At 32.7% G+C, this 22,208-nt stretch overlaps 2 protein-coding genes and 1 pseudogene across 3 annotated transcripts; 2 read left to right on the plus strand and 1 right to left on the minus strand.

The window, feature by feature from the left end:
• The first annotated feature begins 604 nt into the window (after positions 1 to 604).
• Positions 605 to 5,089, plus strand: LOC120326840 (meso-2,3-butanediol dehydrogenase-like). Its single transcript, XM_039393192.2, has 8 exons — positions 605 to 784; positions 1,548 to 1,678; positions 1,931 to 2,065; positions 2,632 to 2,728; positions 3,002 to 3,112; positions 3,888 to 3,924; positions 4,236 to 4,293; positions 4,379 to 5,089. Exons 1-8 carry the CDS (start codon positions 748 to 750, stop codon positions 4,514 to 4,516), a joined length of 744 nt encoding a protein of 247 aa, XP_039249126.2. The 5' UTR covers positions 605 to 747; the 3' UTR covers positions 4,517 to 5,089.
• Positions 5,090 to 5,692: 603 nt separating this feature from the next.
• On the minus strand, positions 5,693 to 10,011 carry LOC120326839 (sialin pseudogene; annotated as a pseudogene).
• Positions 10,012 to 11,203: 1,192 nt separating this feature from the next.
• LOC120326259 (adenylate kinase 7-like) lies at positions 11,204 to 22,118 on the plus strand. 2 transcript variants are annotated; one of them, XM_078111702.1, is made up of 17 exons: positions 11,204 to 11,335; positions 12,091 to 12,273; positions 12,765 to 12,968; positions 13,495 to 13,605; positions 14,074 to 14,157; positions 14,784 to 14,872; positions 15,620 to 15,710; positions 15,827 to 15,898; positions 16,850 to 16,927; positions 17,208 to 17,357; positions 17,758 to 17,913; positions 18,199 to 18,427; positions 18,629 to 18,771; positions 19,427 to 19,547; positions 20,554 to 20,774; positions 21,317 to 21,475; positions 21,968 to 22,118. In XM_078111702.1, exons 1-17 carry the CDS (start codon positions 11,234 to 11,236, stop codon positions 22,004 to 22,006), a joined length of 2,232 nt encoding a protein of 743 aa, XP_077967828.1. In that variant the 5' UTR covers positions 11,204 to 11,233; the 3' UTR covers positions 22,007 to 22,118. The 2 variants fall into 2 exon arrangements, with proteins under 2 accessions (XP_077967828.1, XP_039248453.1); XM_039392519.2 differs by lacking the exon at positions 15,827 to 15,898.
• Positions 22,119 to 22,208: the final 90 nt, after the last annotated feature.

Genomic DNA, 22,208 nt, shown 5'->3' on the forward strand with positions numbered 1-22,208 from the left:
ATGTGCGAACAATCTTTTAAAAACTATCTAACATCAAAACAAGTGACCGATGCTCAAATATATGGACACGAAAGCCAAAACGAAGTAGAACGGGCATGAAATCTGTCGTAGTAGACAACAGGTAAGGCAGTCTTCACTCTTCACGAATCACGAATAACGTGAAAGCGGAACCGCCACAAGGTGCGCAATTTTTGATGATGTCATCGCACACAAAAATGAAACCCATAGAGCACACAAAATTTTGACATATATAAATAAAATTAATTAATTTCTAGAGAAATACACAATCTTTAACCACAGAAAGTTGGTCCAGTAATTAATAAAAAATGAGATTTTTATTCGGTGACAAACAAGAATTAGCAAAAGAATTCGAACAGCAAAATGATGATAAAACGATCCATATGTACATTTCGTGTCCAATAATTTCATGTTCAGTCGCTTGAAATGCATGGTTATGCAACAGAAAGAACCAATTTTGATAACAGCACTTATGGCGAATTGTTATAAGCAATGATCCCATAGCTAAGAATTCTGATTAACCTACTCGCAGTTGAATAAATCCTAAGTTTTTCGAATTCGAACATGTTAGTTGCTATCATTATTTGTGTTGCAACATACAAGCATTTGTCCCAGCTGTGATTATACGCGACCGACATTACTGCCAAGTCAGACATTTGGTTAATAAGTTACAAGCACTAACTAAACTTGGTAGGCTTTGTGATTGAAATGAGTCAAGAGTAGGAAGTCATGAAGCAATTCAGCGGAAAAGTTATCATAATAACAGGTAAAGTAAAATAGGTTATAGGCCTACCAGTTTATAGATGAGAACTCTAAATGATTTATACTTGAAATAATATTAATAAATAAAATAATAATCTGTAGGATAATATCGTCATTGGTTGATAGCTTAACGACTTTAATATCCAGAAAGTTTATTGCGGGAAAATCAGTCAAACAGCTATAACAAAATACCACACCGGTATATTTCACAAAATACACCCTAAATAGTGTTTAAAAAACTAGCTGTCTGTGAATTGCGCATTTCATTACCGCGATGAAGTGAGACTATTGATTATAACGTTAGAGGATTTAACTAAGGTTCCCAAGACATTGTCACCAATTTGTATTTATGACCCGATGAATAGCAATTAAAAATTTGAAAACTGCGACGACCAGACTCAAACATAATGATAATATCAAGTTTGTTCCATGTATTTTTTAAAACATTTGCTACGAATCTTTTAAGTCCAAGCTCTTAGATTAGTTTGTGGTTTCCAATTGCTTAAAAATGCGTACGATTTATCATATGGGTGCCTCGCGCTTTTAAAAATGGTCGTATTCAGTTTTATGTAAGTCAATATCTTCATCAAATATTTGCGATAACAGGATGTGACTGTTCCACCTTTAAACCCTTTGCAGTCTACAATTACGTGGACTCATAGTTGTTTTCCCATACCTTTGAATTGATGATAAACTTGTACCTTCTTACTTTTAAACGGTATTCGCTGGCTTCTTTTATGGGCAATACATTTTAAGAATTATTCCAGGTGCTTCTAGCGGAATTGGTGCTGCTACTGCAATAGCGTTCTCGAAAGAAGGAGCCAAGTTGACAATTTGTGGAAGAAACAAAGAAAGGTTATCAGAAACAGCAAAAGAATGCATAGAAAATGGCGCTGACGTTAGTTATTAAAAAACAAAATTCCGGTTACGCCGTATCCGGTCGTTAAATTCGTAAAATAGGAATATTTTTTCATCAATTGCTTTCTTGCTTTTGTTCTGAAAAATGGAGAGCCACGCATAGAGAGAAATTTGTTGAAGTTCAATGGATTCCGCGATATATATATTTTTTTCAATTGTAACTCTTTACATATGAAGGGTTCTTGTCGATGTGTCAGTATGAAAACGTAAATTAATGTGCAATATATTACAGGTTTTGGAAATAGACGGAGATTTAACGGAGTTTGAACATTTGGAACCAATTGTCAACAAGACTGTTGAGAAATTTTCGGCTATTGACATTTTAGTTAACAATGCAGGATGTGGTGTGTATGAGTCTATTGGCGATGTAAGTTATTTTCACTGAAACATGCCATGAAATGAAAAAATGAATAGGTTAAACACCAGAGATTTAGTGTTGCTTTGGTATTCAATCTCATCATATGTACCAATTTAAAACCAGAACATGTTGTTAAATTTTATTCACCAAATCCAATTATGATCTTTTTTTTAACAAGACTTTGTCCTAGGCTAATCTTAATCAGTGATAATTACGACTTAATTACTTATTGCATTTAAGCGATATGTTCTTATTTTATATGGCGTCGCATAACAAATTATCAGTACCAGGCGAGGACATTGCTACACTGAGTACACTTTTGGATTCTTATATATACTTACCAATTTTATATTTTTACTACAAGCACTGCATTCCTACATACCCACTTGAATATTTCTTGCAATCTTTCAACTCCCAGGAGTGGCCAAACTAGATGGATATATCTGATATATACAGTATTACGAATCAAGCCTATTTAGAACACTCAATATTTGTTACCGTCCCGCACCTCAAAAAAGGATGCCTTGTATTGTTACCCAAAAACAATATTCATACATATTTCCGATTATTTTCAGACAAAGATTGAAGATTTCGACATGTTATTTCAGATACTACTTCGGGCTCCTGTATTCTTGAGCAAATATGCCTTGCCTCATTTGAAGAAAACAAAAGGTTATTCTTTTTTTCATTTATTTTTTTCAAAGAAAAATATAGCATATAGATTCACAAAAGTCCAGAGATAAAAAAGGGCGACATTTTATCTTTATGCAACCCCAGACTTTACTACATCTTAGGCTGGTCCATTCCATCATACAAATGTTTAGTCCTAGAAACGTACCGTTACAACAATCACTTGAAACAAAAAATGTCTCAACAATTTTTATCCACGCTGAGTTAAAAGCGAGCATGTCAAATAGTATCTATTATTTTCTGATACCATTTCAGGATGCATTGTAAACGTGTCCAGTGTAGCAACAATGATTAGTTCACCAAACTGTGTTCCTTATAAAATGTTTAAAGGCGCTCTGGATCACTTTACAAAAGGCTTTTCTTCAGGTTGGTTACGCATGCTAGTTAGAATAGAATAGTTACCCATCGAGTAAAATAGCACTTTGTGCAAAATTACGGGTTTCAGTATTGTTGAAAAAAGTTTAAAATTTTCCAAAACTCTGAATTCTGAGCTAAATGGGGTCTGGGTATTTTTCAAGAACATTATTGAAATATTGACAAATAAACATTTCCAATAGATGAGAAAAAAGATCCTGACTTGAGGTGACGAAGCTGAACGTTAGGTGTTGAATGGACTTAGAAAATTTTATTCACAGAAACGAACCAGTGGGCACTCCGATCCAGAACAAAAGCAAACGTAGCGTTACTTACTTGTTAAAGATTCTATATTTTGGGAACATGCTGTAGGCGACTGAGGGAAGTTATATCTCATTAAATCTAAACAGTTAGTAGTGACTGGGTCTGACGAAAAGTGCAGTGGAGCAGTAATTGTTGTATTAATGGAAGTTGAAACGTACGCGAGATAGTAATTTGAATTGCAGTTTTTAACGGATTCTCTGTATTATTAAATTTTACTTTTAGTTTCTGGGGTCGCGAAAAAATTGGCCTTGTCATGTGGGTAGTGATGAAAGGGGTTTAAAGAACACTTTAGCCCTTGCGAAAACGATAGACAAGTAGTCTATGATACCAAAATAACCGCGACTATAGGTAAGAAGTTGTGGACTACGTAAATAAGCACAAAGCGCTATGCCCAATATATAGATATGTCAACTTATCATCAAATTAAAAAAATTGTCTCATTGCGTTTATTTTCGTTTTACAGAGTGCAGTCCGTTGGGTGTTCGTGTAAACAGCATAAAGTAAGCATAAAACATTTCTTATCGGAGCTAAACTATCTCGTGGTAGGTATATTGGCTAAGAGGAGTGCTAGGAGATCAAAAACTCGTTTCAAAAATTATAATTCAAGACATTAACTAGTAATAATATGCGTTTGAAATCTATTCTCAGTGTGTTATTATTATTTTCAAGTGTACGATTTCAAAATAAAAATCAATTAATAAATCTTTCATGTATTTATCGTAACTTCAATTTACTAGCGTCATAGATGTACCGAACGTTTAATCTTTTCAATTAATAGTGAATTAAATTAATAACTGATTTAATTTTACAGTCCAGCACATGTCCATACAAGAATATTAGAGACACTCGAAATAGACGAACTAGAAGAGGCAAGTGAATTTATTTGCACCAATAAATTCAATAAAAACGGAAGCTGACCGACGAAAGAATTAAATTTAATATTATTTTGTTTAGCTTATGAAGGAATCTGAAGCCCTTCATCATTTTGGGATAATGCAACCAGAAACAATAGCAGACGGAATTAAATTTCTTTGCTCATCTCCTCACATTACTGGAATTACACTACCAGTTACTTCGGGTCTTTCAGTATAAATGTATAATGAAAGTTTCGGTACTCCTGAAGTATGCGCACCAAGATGTCGCAACCTGAACCCTAACCCGGTACACCACCTGGGTTCAGGTTTGCGACATCTTGGTGCGCATACTTCAGGATGTCCAAAGTTTCTTTCTGTGGTTTGGGAATACATAAAGCTTATTGACATGTTTGTTCGATTGCAAACCAATGGGCAATGAAGTTACAAAATAAACTAGAAATGTACTTGCGGGAACGATCGATATTCATTTCTTGATTTACAACATTCAAAAAAATATTCGGTGCGGTAGGCAACCAATCCATGTTTATAGTTACATTTGAAAGCTGGTTGCGCTATAGGATTTTGAAATGTAACTAATGTCTGGAAAATACAAAAAAATGAAATAAAGTCAAGTTGAGCGCCTCATTTCACCAAGGTAGATAAATAATGCGACAAATACGATAAGAGAAGTACCCGTAACAGACAGCATGTAAGTATATACTTATTGTTAAAATTGTCAAAGTTTTACGACATACAGTCAATCTGCAATTTCGCGTATAATTAAATTGTGCAATCACATAAACTTGCTGCAAAATATTAATAAGGTCGAACAACGGAACAGGCGGTATGAGTAGGAAATGAATGCCCGAATTCGATTTAAGCCGGAAAACGTTATTTGTAATCGATCTCATTGACGCGGACTACTTTTTTCAAGTGCAAATCAGGTTTGTCATTGAATTGGTAATATTTTTATTCTGCCTATTCGCAAACGCTGATTTTCTTTATCAAGCGTGGGGTCGTTTCGACCAGTCCAACATTTCATAGCAGAGCAAAGCGAGCTCTTTTAGAGCACTGCCTGTCAATTCAGAGGAGTTATTAGTATTTTAACAGTCTCGAAAGTAGGTAAGGATTTTTCTGCTCAAGCTGATTTTATGTCCATTTCGATATTTTTATTGTTTTAAAACAACCAAAACTTTCCAGCCAACTGGAATTTAGTGACATCGGAAGTCCATTCTGCTAGGTCTATCATACATTCATTCATTTGATTAGGATTTTCGGCAACCTTGTTTCGAAGTCAAGATAAATTGAAAGATTCTGCAGCCTAGTTTGATCTAACTGAAAACGTCATCTTTGGAATCAATTTTTCTGGAGCCAGCGATTGATTAATTAATTTCACAATCTGTCATACAGAAGCCTATAAACATAAAAAAACAAACATTGATGTGACAAGCGGGTTTCCGACTCTAAACACAGTGTGAAAACTGTCAATAACAAAACAAATATGCTTGGAATGGCTGAAGCCTCAAAAATACTTGTTCAAACACGTCGCCAAACTTCTGATTCTGACGTCTATTCTACAAAAGTTTTATAAACCATGATAAAATCTCCGAGATGATTAGACAAAATATAATTATATTTCTTAGAATAGATATAGGAGAATAATTTGAAGAGTATGTACTAGATCTGGAATAAAAATTGCACATATTTTACTTATAAGAAATTAATGATACACTGAGCAATGAGCATGTACCGAAAATAGTTATAACAAAATTTAAAACATATTTTTCCATTGCATAAAACGTCAAACTATTCATTTAAAAATATACTTTGAATTTTCCAATGTAGACAAACTTTCTTGACTCAATGTACTATATGGAATCTTTCTTTGCTCATGGATAATTGTGCCCAGTTTTACCAAAGAGATAAATAAATTATTGGTAAGGGCTTATAAAAGAAATGGAACATGAAAAAATTAGAAGAGCCATATTTCGTAGATATTCATAGGAATGCTTAGTGATTTCAGATAGGTAAATTTATTATAATAATGAAAAAAAAATTAAAAAAAAAACGCCAATAACACTGATAAAATTGATTCTGCAATTAATTCCGTAGAATTGATTTGTCAATTGTCATGCATAAAATAGATAATAATACATACATTATTTTACAATGAAATATCAGAAATATGAGTTTGAGTAACAGAAAATATGGTGAATTACAATCAATCGACTGTGTTCCTTCCGGACAGCCTATTACCCTTCCTGCATTGGTGGTCCATGCGCCAATAACGCATGAGACAGAGCTTGTATCATTCGAAAGTAAGTACTGTGTTTCATCTAAAATTAAGAATTAGGGCTTCCATAACCCTCGGAGCTTGTAAAACTAACTCTGTGTCGTGACATTCCTGAATTAATATCTGTATCACAATTTGATTGTGGGAATATATTTGATTGAATATCCTTCTCGTGTATTACTTCATCATGTTGACTGGCGTCATTCAAGAATAAAAATTGAGAACGATTCCATTCTTGTTCTTCCCCAGATGCAAGAATGATAAATAGAATTGTGCCAATGATGTAAATACCAAATGCAATGAAAAAAACGATTCGCCATTGCTCTCGAGTTTCATTATCTCCTGTTAATTTCTCAACAACAATGGGAGAAACAAATCCAGGTATTGTGCCAATTGTATTGGTGATTCCCATAAGTATTCCCGCGTATCTTGAAGCTATATCAATATGATTCGAATTAAATCCATTAAGTGAACATCCATTAAAAGCAGTAGCAATGCATATGAAAACTATAATTAGCGTGTTATTGCAACCGACATATCCAGCAGCTACTAAGAATATTGCAGAACCAAGAAAACCAATCGAATTGAACAGCTTTCTGGCTTGTGTAGTGTTCAATATTCGTTTTTCTCTTAAATAATCACATAGGAATCCTGATATATTGACAGAACTCCACATTACAAAATATGGTAATGCTGAAATGATACCACTCGTAGCCATATCGAACCCCAGAACATATTTCAAATACATTGGTAAACATGTAAGAAGAGTATAAAATCCCCAATTGCTTGCAACATTAGCACAAACAATTCCCCATACTGGTCGGCTAGTAAAGATATCTTTCCCTGGAATATTGAATTCAATTTGTTCCTGTGGTACTGTGCTTTCAATGTACTGCAGTTCAGCTGCACTGATTCTGGGATGGTCTCGAGGTTTATTGTGAACCAAGATAAACCATATCACACACCAGAAAACTCCAACTAAACCAAATACATAAAAAACTGACGGCCACCCACCCAAAAAATCAGAATTGCATAATATTCCAGATATTGGTTGAGAAACAAATGTTCCAAAAGAACATCCAGCATATCCCAGAGACACAAGCTTACTTCGTTCCAGGGGTGGAATCCAGACACCCCACATTGCATGCATAGCTGGAAAGGTGATACCCTCACCTAAGCCCTGGATCACTCTCGTGGCAATCAGGAATGAAAAACTTGTCCTGGCAGCGACAGGTGTTAACAAAGCCAATAGAGAGGTGCACAATACTCCACATCCGAATAAATACTTACCCCCGAATTTGCTTGCAAGGATACCACCAATAAACTGGGTACAAATATATCCATAGAAAAATGCTCCCAATACCAGAGCCTTCTCATTGCTTGTCCAATTAAATTCACCTTCTACGGGTGTAGAATTTGTATGGGAAACAGGACATTCATCAGAAGCATTTCGGGTATCAGATGTGTTAGTCATAGATAGTAAGGCAACACTGAGATTTACACGAAGAGCATATATATTGAAAAATCCGAAAAATGTTATGTACGCCAAAACATATCTCGCTGAAGTCCATGTTGGTACATTTAGAGGTCGATCTATTAAATCCTCATGTTTGCCTATTTGTTCTTTCGAATTGTTTATGCTTTCTTCCGATTTCCATCTTACATAGTTCTCAGAATTCATTTTATCCAGCTATTGTCAATTGAAAACATAACTTTTTTTTGAATGGTTCCATAAGGTCAATAAATAATGGGACATACAGACATATATGTACAAATAAGAAGGCAAATATAACAGCAGGATCCATCACAAGTATTTTATTAATATAAATAGATATTGTTCCATTGTTTGTCAAGTTGATTTCACAGTATAGGTTTAGTTATTTATTTTTAATTATCGAAAAAATAAAAAAAAGAATCATAATGAGTAACAGGTTGTTACAAATACTGTTATTTTGTGTAACAAGTTTCTCTTCTCTGATATAGTACATTATTGACATTTAAATCAATATTTTGAAATTATATAGAATTTCGTTCCAATCATATCTCATATCTTGCATTACACAATAATAATAAAATAGCATTAGATTCTGAAATTGAGATATGAGAATCATTGAGAACAGTGATTTATTTTTTTAGAAAAAGTATAGTTGTACACATCTTTTGTGAAAACATAATTTCAAAATAGAAGAGATACAAACTCAGATTCCTGCTTACACAACCTGACAACACTCAACATAATATAATCCATAGCCATAAATATAACTTTTTCTTAGTTTCATTTTGACTGAATGAAAGTCCCACATTAATTTGTAATTAAATGTTTCATAATATTGGCAATATTTTAAAGTATAGACTATATTTGAGCATGGCCCTTTCAAATTACAAAATTACCATTACTGCATTACAAAGAATTTCTTCTGAGTCCCAACCACAATCTCCTCCTTCTCAGGTCTTTCAACTAGCAGTGTATTGATAGTTAATAATTAGTATTGATCAAAATTTACACAAATCAACAACTTCCTCTCAAAAGTGTAGGGTAGTTTTCTATTGATTCCTTATTTGCAATCATTGAATATTGTACTCGCAGATATATTTTTCGTTTTTCAGGACGTCATGATGATCAATTTAAAAGCTGGCTAATTCATCTTAAAGGTGTATACATCAACAAAACTTGCAGACTGATGAACCATCCGTGATGAATTCAAACTGATAGCAGTGATCAACAACCTCATTAAACTTGCTTGCCTATAATCCATGACTTTGGAAATCTTACTTGAACCTTTAATATCCTGTATATTCTCGTAACCAATTTCTCTACCTCTGTATCATACCACCTTAATTAATTTTAATTATAATTACCCGTACTTTTATTGATTAATAGTATTTAAAATAATTTGGACGTTAATTTGGGTTCTCTCTGGTGAGTGAAACATGTCTTGCCAACCGTTTCATGCATCCAACTTGGCAATTCTAATTGGGCAATTTGGCATTAGGTGACTCCAATCATAATCAGCTTGACATATCTTTTGAGGAATATTTTTCTATCCTAAAAAATTTTTCTATCCTATTTTCTATCATAAAATTATTAATTTGGTGTGGCCAAAGAATTCATTCATTTTTTTTTTATTTGTTCGTATATTTTTCTTTACTGAGTAATTGATTTTATGTCACAGTTTTTTCACTTCCGACCCTATCATGTCTCGATGATTGTAATTGTATGTGTGTGTCTTAATTAGTTTTAATACTTTTGGGTGAGCGAACACGTACTACTTCTTTTATCAATAGCCTACCTTCCCACCTTAAATCCGTACGCTTTAAACCTCACATAGTTTTGTTTGCTTTCCCGATTCTATAATCACTTTTATTTGTTTTGTTTTTATCAATTATTTTATCGTCTATTCCTGATCATGGAGTCGAAATAAATTTATACTTGAATAAGGAAAAAAAAAACAGTAAGATCTCCACCCATCAAATTACTTTTTATCTTACAGTTTTTTCGAGTGGAAACATAAATTTAAATTCTGAAATACCAATGCAACCAATTACCCAAACATGAAAAACATGAAAACAGAGAAAAACACCAAACCTACACAACAGCACAAAGAGAACGCTGTACAGGGAAGTTTATGCAGAAACATCCTACAGCAGCAAGCAGCAGCATTTCGCATTCCAGCAAAGCAAATTAGACTCGTACAAAATTTAATTTGTGAAACTTTATTTTAAAGAGTTTTCCCGCAACAGATTCAAATAATAATTCAAATAACACTAAACGTTGTCAAATGATTTTGGTAGTTCGATAGTGGGCGCCAGCGGGCCGACTGTTGGATAAATTACCCTGTTGGCATGGTAACGCAAGCTCAGAGTTGAATCTTGTTCAGCATAATGAAGCGACTTGGGTAAACGTATTTTGTTTTTGTTAGTATGTAAATTTATTTATTCCCGGGGAGAATAAAGTTAATAAGACGGTTCGATCATATGGCGAACCATGTCCTCCTCTGTTCTTGGATGCATGGGCTTGGTGATGGAGGAAGCTGTACCCGACCAGCCTTTATGTGAACCACTAAAATGCGATTCCAGCAGTCCTCGCGTACATATTTATCCCCCCACCGGACACAGGCAGACGGAATGATATTTTATTTTTATTTTACGAACCCCAATGCTTAGCCTATCTTATCATTTGTATATGCAAATGTCCATTGTTGAAAATAATCAAGTAAGTTATTCAAATAATATATAACTTCATAAATATGTAACTAAATTTCATGGAATTCGAATGTCTAATGTTTAAATTATAGATTTATTGATATGACAGTTTAATTATAGAACTCAGGATGGTTATTGAGAATTTTACTATCGTACATTACTATACCATATCTTTTTTTATACTTATATATCAACAAGCTTGCAATTAATTAAACTCAATGCACCTTTTTTTGGGAATAATGGCATTAGAAAGATATTTTATATTCAAGTGTTCAACATGGTTTTCAAACAAACTATCATAGGTGTAGAGCCTTTGTTTGCAAATTTATTGCATATTGTTAAGAATTTCAAAAAATAGTTAGTAAACGTTTCACACTTATGATCAATGGTAAATTGATACAGAAAAGTTTTCTTTTTTCAAATGTACAGTTCATTTCTTTGATTACACTTTCATAAAATATGTCTGAAATTGATGCAGCCGAGGAACCACCAGGTAAAGCAAGAAGTAAAAGAATTTTTATTAATCATGTTGACTCCTATTCTGGACACAACATAGGCAAGGTAAAAATATTATCCAGAAGAATGTTGTGCTCATATCTTTGTACTATTCAATTTATAGTTGATAGTTATATAACTAACTATATTTTGCTTTTATAAAATTTAACATCTTCAGTTGTATATTTATGTTCCTTTTTATCATTCTTTAATAAATATTTTCTTTGTAAATAAGAGAAGTTTTCATGAAAAGCAAAAAATTATAATATTTTATATAAAATAACAATAATTGATAATAATTTAATACATTTGAATATATTTGAAACAGATTTAATACAGTGCATAAGAACACAAATCTTAATTAAGATGATTCAAGAGAATAAATATTTTTTAATTTTCCAATACTGGAGCCAGGTGTGGCCAATATGAACAATTCCTCATTAAATCTGAAATATTCTCAGCGAATATAAAGTATCAAACTTATTCAAAAATGTGTGTTCAACAGAGAAGTTAATGTAGAATATTCAATGATTTTGAATGTAGAAAAGTTGCAACAAACATTTGATTTGATTGGTTTCCTACTTTTTAGTTTTCATAAATCACATAAACTTTTTAAGGTCATAATGTAAAACTTTAATTGCTTCAAATGATCATTTTTTTCAAGTACCGGTAAATCTATTATAAATTAGGCTACTCCTATAATCAAGAATTTAAATCGTTGATTAGTTTTGGACATGTCGAATGAAGCAAAATTCTGCTTTCAAATTGACATATATAGGGTATCCTTTAACAATCAATCAACAAATATTACTTCATTTTAGTATCTTTCACAATGCATTGTGGGAGCATCACTAGAGGACATGGAGGAAGAGGAAGATGGAGATGCAGGATCTGTTCATTCTGCAGGAGATGAAGCTTCACATAAGGAGGGATCTTATCGAATAATTGGAACTCTCAAAGATCAAAATGCAAAAGCTCCTGATTTTGTTACTCAAGTTGTCAATGTATGTGACGTTTGCTTTTGTTTAATTGCTATTTGTACTGTATTTCATAAGAGAGATAATTACCATTGTCAATTATAGAAGTGACAATCTAAGTTACAACAGAAAGATTGATGATACTAGGCAAAATCTGACTATCTGCATAAAATATTGAAATACGTATACTTGTTGACATTCATTGATTTCACACCAGTATTATATGCCATCGTTACTTTATTATTCAGTTATATTGCTATTTTATATATCATGAGATGCAATATCATTTTATTTGGAATATTGAATATTGAAAGATTGAACAGCATCAATAATTAATTCGATTGACTAAATATAATCTTCAAAAATTATTTCATACTTCAGAATAAGTTGTTTGTTTTATCAAATTTACAGCTTAAAATAATGACCATATAAATCCAACCTAATATGTAAATTTCTAAAAACCTAGAAAATTAAACATTGTATTACTCCTATTCTAACAAATATCATTTCAATTTCAGTTTAACACAAGAGAAGAACTTCTTGAACATTTGTTGGAATGCGACATCATTATTTACAATACCAATGAAGATTTTGATGTAATTGATGAAGCTGTTTGGTCAGTTTCATCTCTACATACAGAGATTGAACATTTTGATGGACCAAAAACCTTCATCCTACTTTCTACTGTGATGACTTGGGCAAAGAGCAAGCCTTTGGATCCTGTAATTATTTTTTTCTCTTTTTTTTTGTTTCAGTGATTAAAAATTCTATGGTAATGTTTCATTTTGTTGTTATGCAGTAGTGTAGCATTTTAAAAAAGTATCACAATTGGGGTGAACGAAATTACCGGACTCAGTATCTTAATAATCCTATCCAATGAACTAATTACATTGAAATTATAGTTACCGGTATATTTTTGACTGATTACAAAACATTAAATTTTGTGGTCACATCAACACGAAATAGTAAAATAATAACAGACTTTTAAAGCAAGAATATTGGGACATTAAACTAAGCAAAGAACTAGACTTAGAATTGAGTTTTGAATCATGATAAGCCAACCAGTTCAACTATGTAATTGGAATAACTGGGTCTTGAATCTGAAATATATAATCTGCTTTTATCAAACTATTTCAATCAATGAATCTAATTCGGTCAAAGTATTAGTTCCAATGGGATTTTTTAATGCATGGAATTAATTTGTCAAAACCAAGTTATTATCATTTATGATTATCTGTTATCTTTTAGGATGATCCTGAGATTCCATTCACTGAAGATGATTACAGAAGAAGAAAGGCTCATCCTAATTTCAAGGAACATATCAGCGCTGAAAAGATGGTCATAAAATTTGGAAAGACGGTAATGTTTCTTGTTGTATTGCTTCTCTTGAGCATGACGTTAGTTAGAGCTCGAAATTCATGTATTTCGTCAATACCTTCTTCATAGAACCTCCCGTTTTCTCCAAAATTTTAGTTCTCAAATTGTGTTTTATTAATTTATACTTCCGAATTGTCTAAAGTTGTTTGGCGTCATCTGCTGCTAAACCCAGCAGAAATGGTGTCGCTGACTCGATGACTTTGATGGTTTTTCGCGGCCCCTCGTCCCTTGCAGTTTAAATTATGTACCTTTTTTCAATAAATTTATCTATTTTTCTGTTAAAATATACAACGTTTTTTGCGCGACAAAAATAGATAACTGAATCCTGAACAATTGTTTTTAGCTATTTACTCCAATCTAAAAGCCACTTTTTTTTTAACTTTTATACAGCTTTTCACTATGAATAAGTCTCTTTACAATTTTTCTTTATTTTTCAATTCTTCATTACAGAACAAACAAAAATTTACAACATATGTAATTGCAGCTGGCTTGACTTATGGAATGGGAGAAAATGTCTTTCATTTTCTATTCAAGGTAATCCTATAATACTTGACTAACAATAAGGAACATGCTCATCATACCCAATAACAAACAGTGTAAGGTACCAGGACTGTGAGGTCTGAGTTAATATTCAGCATATTTTACTGACGGCAAGAGCCGGAGTCACATTTTTAAACAAGTAGTTCTAAATTTTCTGGAGTTTTTGTTATCTAAATTTGATTTTTCCATAGTTTAGAGCTGAAGTCAGTGTCTAAGTCAAAATTTTCTTAACGGAGCCAAATTTTTCCTACAACTCATAGTCAGAGCCGGTTATAAATACCCTGACTTTACAATTCTGCAAGATGACATGGTTTGCTATCAGTTAATTTGCTCTTTGGTATAAATATGGAATTATGTTCATTCAAATACTTTATTCAAATTCAGTTATATTCCGCGTAGTGACTTAAGTAGCAATGTAGGATACATATATTTGAAAAATTGCCATTTCGAGTATCCAAAATTTGACAGTTATGAAAAAGACTAACCACCAAATAATAGTTGTCCACAATTCAATAATGTTATTCAAATTGCAAGTTTTTTTATTGTCGTTGTCATTTTGAAATATGGTCGATCAGTAACAATGACTTTTTTTAACTGCCCCCTAATCTATTTGATTTTAGACCGCATGGTTAGGTGAAGCTCCAGCACTTCAATGTTTTGGTACGGGAACTAATATTGTACCAACAATACATATTAGAGATCTGGCTTGGTAAGTTGTTCAATTAGTTTTTAAGTGTTCATGATGGTGATGTTTGGGGAGTTGGTCAACTTCTGCTGTATTTATTTATTAACAGATAAGGTATTTTTTGTTTCGTTATTTGGTATATATTATTGTATTGCAAATTTTAACTTGGTAGGAAACCGTATATCTTTACCTAGAATGTATGCTATTGATAGGATAGGATTTACATATTTATCCCGGGGGAGAGGAAAGCCGATAAGACAGCTTATCCATATGGCGAACCACGGCCTCTCGTCCGGTTACCATTCCAAGTCGGGTATGGGATTAGTTATATAGTTTGTTTTCGGAAGCATGGACTTGGTGGTGGAGGAAGCCGTAACCGACCAGCCGTTACGTGAACCACCCAACGACGGCGAAGAGTCCAGCAATCCTCTCGCACATACCCATCCCTGCATGGGATTCGAACCTGCGAACCCACGCAGAGTAATTAGAGGTGCGGTGGCGAGCGTATTCCTAACGCTTAGCCCGTTGAGCCACACCGCCGCGCCTTGAGCCACACCGCCGCGCCGCTGCTGTTCAAAATTTTTCACTCCTAGGTAATGTACACAGTACAATCTACACAGCTATATGTATCTAATTAAATACTGACGGAGACCACCTTAAGATAATCATTTTTGCCAAATTGGAACCTTCACATATTGCAATCATCTTCAATGTGCATACTTTTCTTTTTATATTTTCCAATATAACATTTATTTCCTTTGTACATGACAGTGTCATTCAGAATGTATGTGATGGTCATCCAAAAACTCGGTACCTTGTTGCAGTGGACGATTCACAAAATTCACTCGAAGAAATTGTTCGGGTATGTGTATATTAACTTCTCTCTTGTCTTTTTATGCACTGTTCATTTAATGGTATATCTACACTACATATCATTTGAGATATACGTATGTCATATTGAACTGTGTTATGTTTCAGTGCATCAGTTATTACTTGGGTACAGGAAAAATTCGTAAAATTGCGAAAGAAGATTATGATTATATGAGACAAGTATGAAATGTGTGCTTGAACCTAAACTTAACAATGGATTGCTTTATATTAAGTTTTTTATGTATTTTACATTTTTGTTTTCAAATAATGATTCACACTAACATGCTGCTGTGAAACTTTTTACAGTCGCAAACTCGCAATACTGTAATGTTTACTCTTTCCATAAATAAAATACAAGTCGTAGGGTTCACAAAAAAGTTGGAAATTTGTAAATAACTTGCATCAAAAGTGGCATGATAGCTGATTTAATCAAGCCAAAAACATCTTATGATAAATTCTGTCTCGCTATGAAAATAAAGAGAAAGAGTTCTTTTGTGCAATAGAATAGTAAATGTATTGTTAATTATAAAGTGTCTGATTGTATTTTATAACACATTTGAAATCATAATTTGGTATAGTTTTTTTCGGGAAATCAACAAATATTTAACTGGACTTTACTATATTTATTGACGTAAGTGAATAACCTGTGTGAGTGTTGTTGAATTTTCATTGTTATTAAACTATGGGTGACTAACATTGTCAGTAATTATTTGAAGAGCCCCACTTTATTCCCAAACCATATTCGTTGGTACTGCAAATATCTAAAGATACATAATATGTATACATATTGTGTAATGAACGTAAGTGTTAAGAAAGGAGTTGTATACATTTATGGATCTCGCTAAAATATTAGAGTGAACAATAACAAAACAATTTCAAAATTGAGTTGAAGAAAATAAAAATTAGCGAAACATTTCATAATAATAATTACAACAAATGATTGCTACCACCTGTGTAAATATGGAGCATTTACATAATCGGCAGCTATCACACCTAACTTAGAAGGGTAGCTGGATGAGATGCCATGGTGTGCAATAATATTAGGCTATCTCACTTCTTTTGACTATGAAAAGTGTAAAAATCCTATTCCAGATGAGCTTTTTAATGAAGGTTTCATGACTTTTCAACTAGGTTGTCAGTACAAAAGTTGGTCCGGGAAAGGTTGATCATATTTCCAAAGAAGATGCATTGCTGATTAAAGATCTCAAGGTTCCTTTTGAATTATCTTTTTAATCATTTCAGTCATCAGTCAATTTTTTGGTGTATAAAAAATGAATGCAGGAATATACTACTCATTCTCTATAGCTTATGATGTACAGATCCCTGTTACATAGAATGATACAGTATCTGAGAAAAATTGCACCAGACTAGGAAATAATCTACGACCTGTTTTCCCTACGTACTTATTTATACAACACCTAAACTGACCAAAACATATTCAATACCAAGAAGTATTTTCTATCTGGTAATTGTCAATATATATTTTTAGCAAAGTGAATTCGACTCACTTCTTGTTAACCTACGCATGGAGGCAATGTTTGTCAAAGAATCCATGAGTGTTAGATGGGTTGCTGAGACTGGTTTGGTCGATTCAATCGAAAAGATTATCAAGGAATATAAAAACACAAGAGGATTACAGGTATTGACTTCAAGAAAAAAAGCAAAAAATTTTTACTAATTGCGATTTTGAGATGTACAGAAAGAATATCATATGAACATAAATTCACATAAATACATAATATTTCACATAATTCACATAAATTCTGAGAACCAGCGAAGTATGTTGGGAAATATCGGACCTTGTGGGACTTCATAAAAGTAATAGTGTTGCAGCAATTTTCCTCCATCTTTAATTACTGAAAACTTTTATTTAAATTGATTGATCTATTAGTTAACTACAACAACCATTTTTCCAAATGCTCTATAGATACACTTTTTGTTCTATAAGCAGTCTTCAGGTTTGCAAGAACTAATTTTTCATATTAATACAGACTTATACTGTGCTCATTAATAAACAAATCATTCTTTCTTTTTCATAGCCCATGCGTGCGTGTGTACTTGGTCCACCTGCATCTGGTAAAACAACATTGGTTGCCAAGATCTGTGAACATTATAAACTTCATCATATTAAAATCAAGGATGTCATTGATGAAGCAATACAAAAACTAGAAGCCAGTGCTGCTAGACTGGAACAGGTAGATGATAATTTGTTATTAGTATTTTATCCCCTTTTCCTCAATTTAATACATTTCCTTTCAAGTACTGTAACTAAGAAAGCAGGTACTGTTACTTAGGTAACTTTTTTTATTGAATTTTATTTTCATTCAATACCCAATAATTTAGGGTCGTAAAGTCAGAGTGTGGCGTGTTTTTATTGTTATTGAAGTCACATTTCCAAACTTTTTTTCATCTTTCTTCTCGTCTTGCATATCGCTAAATATGAAAATTCTTTCCTAAAAATGTCATCTTTTTTCCTACAGGGAAGCGCTGAAGGTGAAGGGGAAGAAGAAGATGAAGGAAAAGCACAAGAAGATGCTGAATTACTGGAAGCAGTGAAAGACAGCAGAGAAAACAATAATGGAAGATTGGAAGATCAATACGTGATTCGATTCTATCGTGAAAAACTTCATTCCATGCCTTGTCAAAATCAAGGATTTGTTCTTGATGGATTTCCTAAGACTTACAACCAAGCAAAAGATCTGTTTGCAGGTTGGTCAGGGTATTTTTTTGTGCTTTGATTTAGAGCTCTTCAAAGTATTTTAACATTCTATAATTCTACTTTACAGTTTAGTATGATGCATTGCGAACAAGGCTTTTTACAAGCAGGCAAGCTGATACTTAGCGAGTTGCTATTCTGCGGAAGTTACATTGTTGCCTAGTTACTTACATTATACTATTTAACTTATTTAGTTGAAGACGAGGATGAAGGTGACGATGGAAAACGTTTATCATATGATGCATCGATCATGCCTGAAGTTGTTATTTCTCTTGATTCTCCTGACGACGAATTCTTGAAAAACAGAATCATGAATTTACCTGAAGAACTAGTACAGGTAAGACAACATTATTTTGACTTGATAGTTGGTACGTGATGATGAGACCTAAGAATGTGCTTGAAATTTTACCGCTAATTACTTTGTGTGAGACATCATATGTGGGAAATATTGATGTCTATCTTGTGGTCTTAGGGTGTTCCACGTAACCAGTTATTGACAATTTACACAGCAATTTGATAGTTATGTAATCTCGCTCTTTATTTTGAATTGAATTAAATTGATCCACTTTGCGGCAAAAGTCAATTTTGTCAAATTGCATGTAAATCACGTAAATCATGCATAGATATATTGTTGAAAGTTATTGTTGTAATACTGCACCTTACATTGGTAATAGAAAGGCAAATACAATAATCTACAAAAAAAGTTCTGTTTTGTTATGCATTTTCCTATTTATCTCAGAGCTAAGGAAAGCTGATAATATAGTGAACCTGAACGTCACATCATGGTTCCGTTATTTATTCAAACCTGGTGTGGGTATGATTTATTTTGTGGTAGAAAAACGAACGGCTACATGAACTACCCTGCGACAGCAAGGAATCCATCAATGCTCATATGGAAAATGCAAAAACATGCAAATATCATGGCACAGATAATAGCAGTATTCCAATTTTTTTAATCACTCCATTTGCCACTAATATAGCAACCTTTTCAGGGGACACACAACACAGAAGAAGGTTTCCTTCGAAGACTCCATGATTTCAGACAAATGAATCGAGAAGATGACACCGTACTCAATTATTTTGATGAGCTCGAGATTCATCCCGAACATATAAGTATGAATTCATTTGATCAACAGAATTTATGATCAAAATGCACTTCTTTTGAGAAATTGAAAATTGCGAAAGCATTAGCTAAATGCAGTCTTTTTAGGTATTCCAGTTCTTCCAGTTTCAGATGCCATACCATGTGAAATGACTTTTTGTATAGTGTTGTACAACTTGTACTCCATATGAAATGTAGCGTATCCTGATTTCTTGTTTGGTCATCATAATTTGAAAGACAAGATTCAGAGAAAAATCTTATGATATAAGATTATTTATACACACCTAAGCATCAATCTTTTATGAAGAATGCCTCAAAGTATGGTCAGTCTATGGCATGTCTTGTATAAAAAATGAAATTAACTTTATGCCACCACTAAGCATTTTTATTCGTGTAATTAGTTGTGTAATATCAACATTTAGGTTCATCACGTTTGGGAAAAAATTAAATATCTGAATGGTTTTCAAGCATTGATCAAGTGCACCTTGTGTATATGACTTGACAACTTCATTCTTGATTGATTAATTACTTTTATTTTAACTATTCAAAGTATACAAAGACACAAATTACTGCTAAATTTGGTTTGGACTGATTAATGTTATTGTGAAATTACATTATGATTTGTTCATTTAGCCCCTCTTGTGCTCCTGGTTTATTATTTTACTATATTTGTGTATATTATTATAAAATTTACCCATCAGTTGATATGTATTACATATCAAATTTTCACCTGAATAAATGATGATCCTACGACAAAACATGGATCATAGACCCAGTCATACACCGAAGCATCTGTTTTTTTTTATTATATATGTTTGCATATTTTATATGTTTATGGTTTGATGAATGAAATGAACTCTCTCTCTATTCTCAGTACACTCATTGTCTCTCCATTTTACACCAACAGCACTCCACTTTGATTCCAGCTTGTTACTCGTAAATACCGTGTGCATCTATTGCACCAAATTGCCTGAAAACAAATAAAAATATCAATCAGACTTTTATTTGTTTGTTCAGATGTCTCCCAGTTTGATGACATCAATTACAAGGCGATCATGAATAAAGTAAAAGGATGGTTGAAAGATCCAAGAAACTACGGACCTACTCCTGAAGAGAAAGAAGCAATGGAACGTGCTGCAGCAGAAGAAAGATTACAACAGGAATCTGAAGAAAGAGAGGAAAGGGAAAGAAGAGAAGCAGAAGAAGCTGAATTGATGAAACAGCGAAGAGAGGAATGGGTGAGTTGTCTTGTGAAGATGATTCTTTTAAATAATCAGAAACAAGTTCCTTATTTTTTTTTTTTCAAATATATTTGAAAGTTAAAAATGATTTAAATGTTATTTTCTACTGAATGTTTTGTAATTATTGAGACAATAAGGTAAAAGAGGCAACTTATTGAAACTTTGAATATTGTACACATTTCATTCTGTCTCAGCTGATAATAGAAAATATTTTACTTTCTGTCTTATTTTTACAGTGATTTTTTTCACTTTTTATCCCAAATTATAGGCTGTGGACTTTTTCCTCTCTCATTTTTGTGTCATTAATTTCAAGAATGACGAACAACTTTGCTCATAGAAAATGTTTATAACGAGTTTGCTTATAGAATATCTTGAAAATATAAAATAAAGTGCAGCTGTGGAAAATATAAAATAAAGTGTATATTTTAAATTGGATTGCTTAATTCTATCCAGGTCTCAACAACAATAGTAATTTTGAAGTCTTTTAAACTTATTATGTTACTATAAAGCCGATCATCTTGTGAGTGATTAATTTTTAGATGAATCGACTTGAAGAAGTTAGAAAACAGGAATTAGATGTTCTCGAAGAACAATCAATTCCACTGAGAAATTATTTGATGAAACACGTCATGCCTACACTCACATCTGGATTGATTGAATGTTGTCAAATTCGACCTGGAGACCCAGTGGATTACTTGGTAAGATATGCGGTCTATCATTATATATATATAAACTTCCACAGTGATAAAAGTTAAACATGAAATCCAAGAACATAGACAAATCAAATCAAGCATATCGAAAAACAAAATTTAGAGCATTGGCTTACTTAGACTTATAAGATAGATGTGGAATAGGCCCTTGTTGCTTTTGCGTTCTATTTAACTTTCTTGCGGTCTTATTAGTTTTATTCAATATACAACACCAAATATGTCTATAGGGCCTATCTATGAATGAAGGTAAAATCTTTGAATGAATGTAAAAACGTCTGTCTATCATGTTTATTATTTTACTTGTATATTGTGAGCGTTTTTTTTTTGTTAATAAAACATTTGAAAAATACAGTTTTTGAATAGTGCGTATGACCTCTGTTTGTGAATTTTTATAAACACAAAATGTTTGTTACATGAATGTTCAACTAAGCTTCTTACTCGCCTATTTGATAATTATCTATGCGTTTTTCTTTTTTGCAGGCGGAATATTTGTTCAAGAACAATCCTCAGGTTGATTGAAAAGCAAAAAAAAATTCCAGAATTTGATATATTTAATTTTGTATATAAAAATTATATTTAAACTTGTATTTGAATGGCATTAACAGTTTGAATAAAAGTTGTTTTGTATAAATATGTTGAATAAATGAAGTTTGGGCGACAGGACTTTCTAAAAAAGAACTACGGTAATTGGATTTTGGAAGAAAAGTAGAATTGACTAGAA

This window comes from Styela clava, chromosome 4 (genome assembly GCF_964204865.1).
Source record: "Styela clava chromosome 4, kaStyClav1.hap1.2, whole genome shotgun sequence".
In the NCBI taxonomy this organism is placed as follows: Eukaryota; Metazoa; Chordata; class Ascidiacea; order Stolidobranchia; family Styelidae; genus Styela; species Styela clava.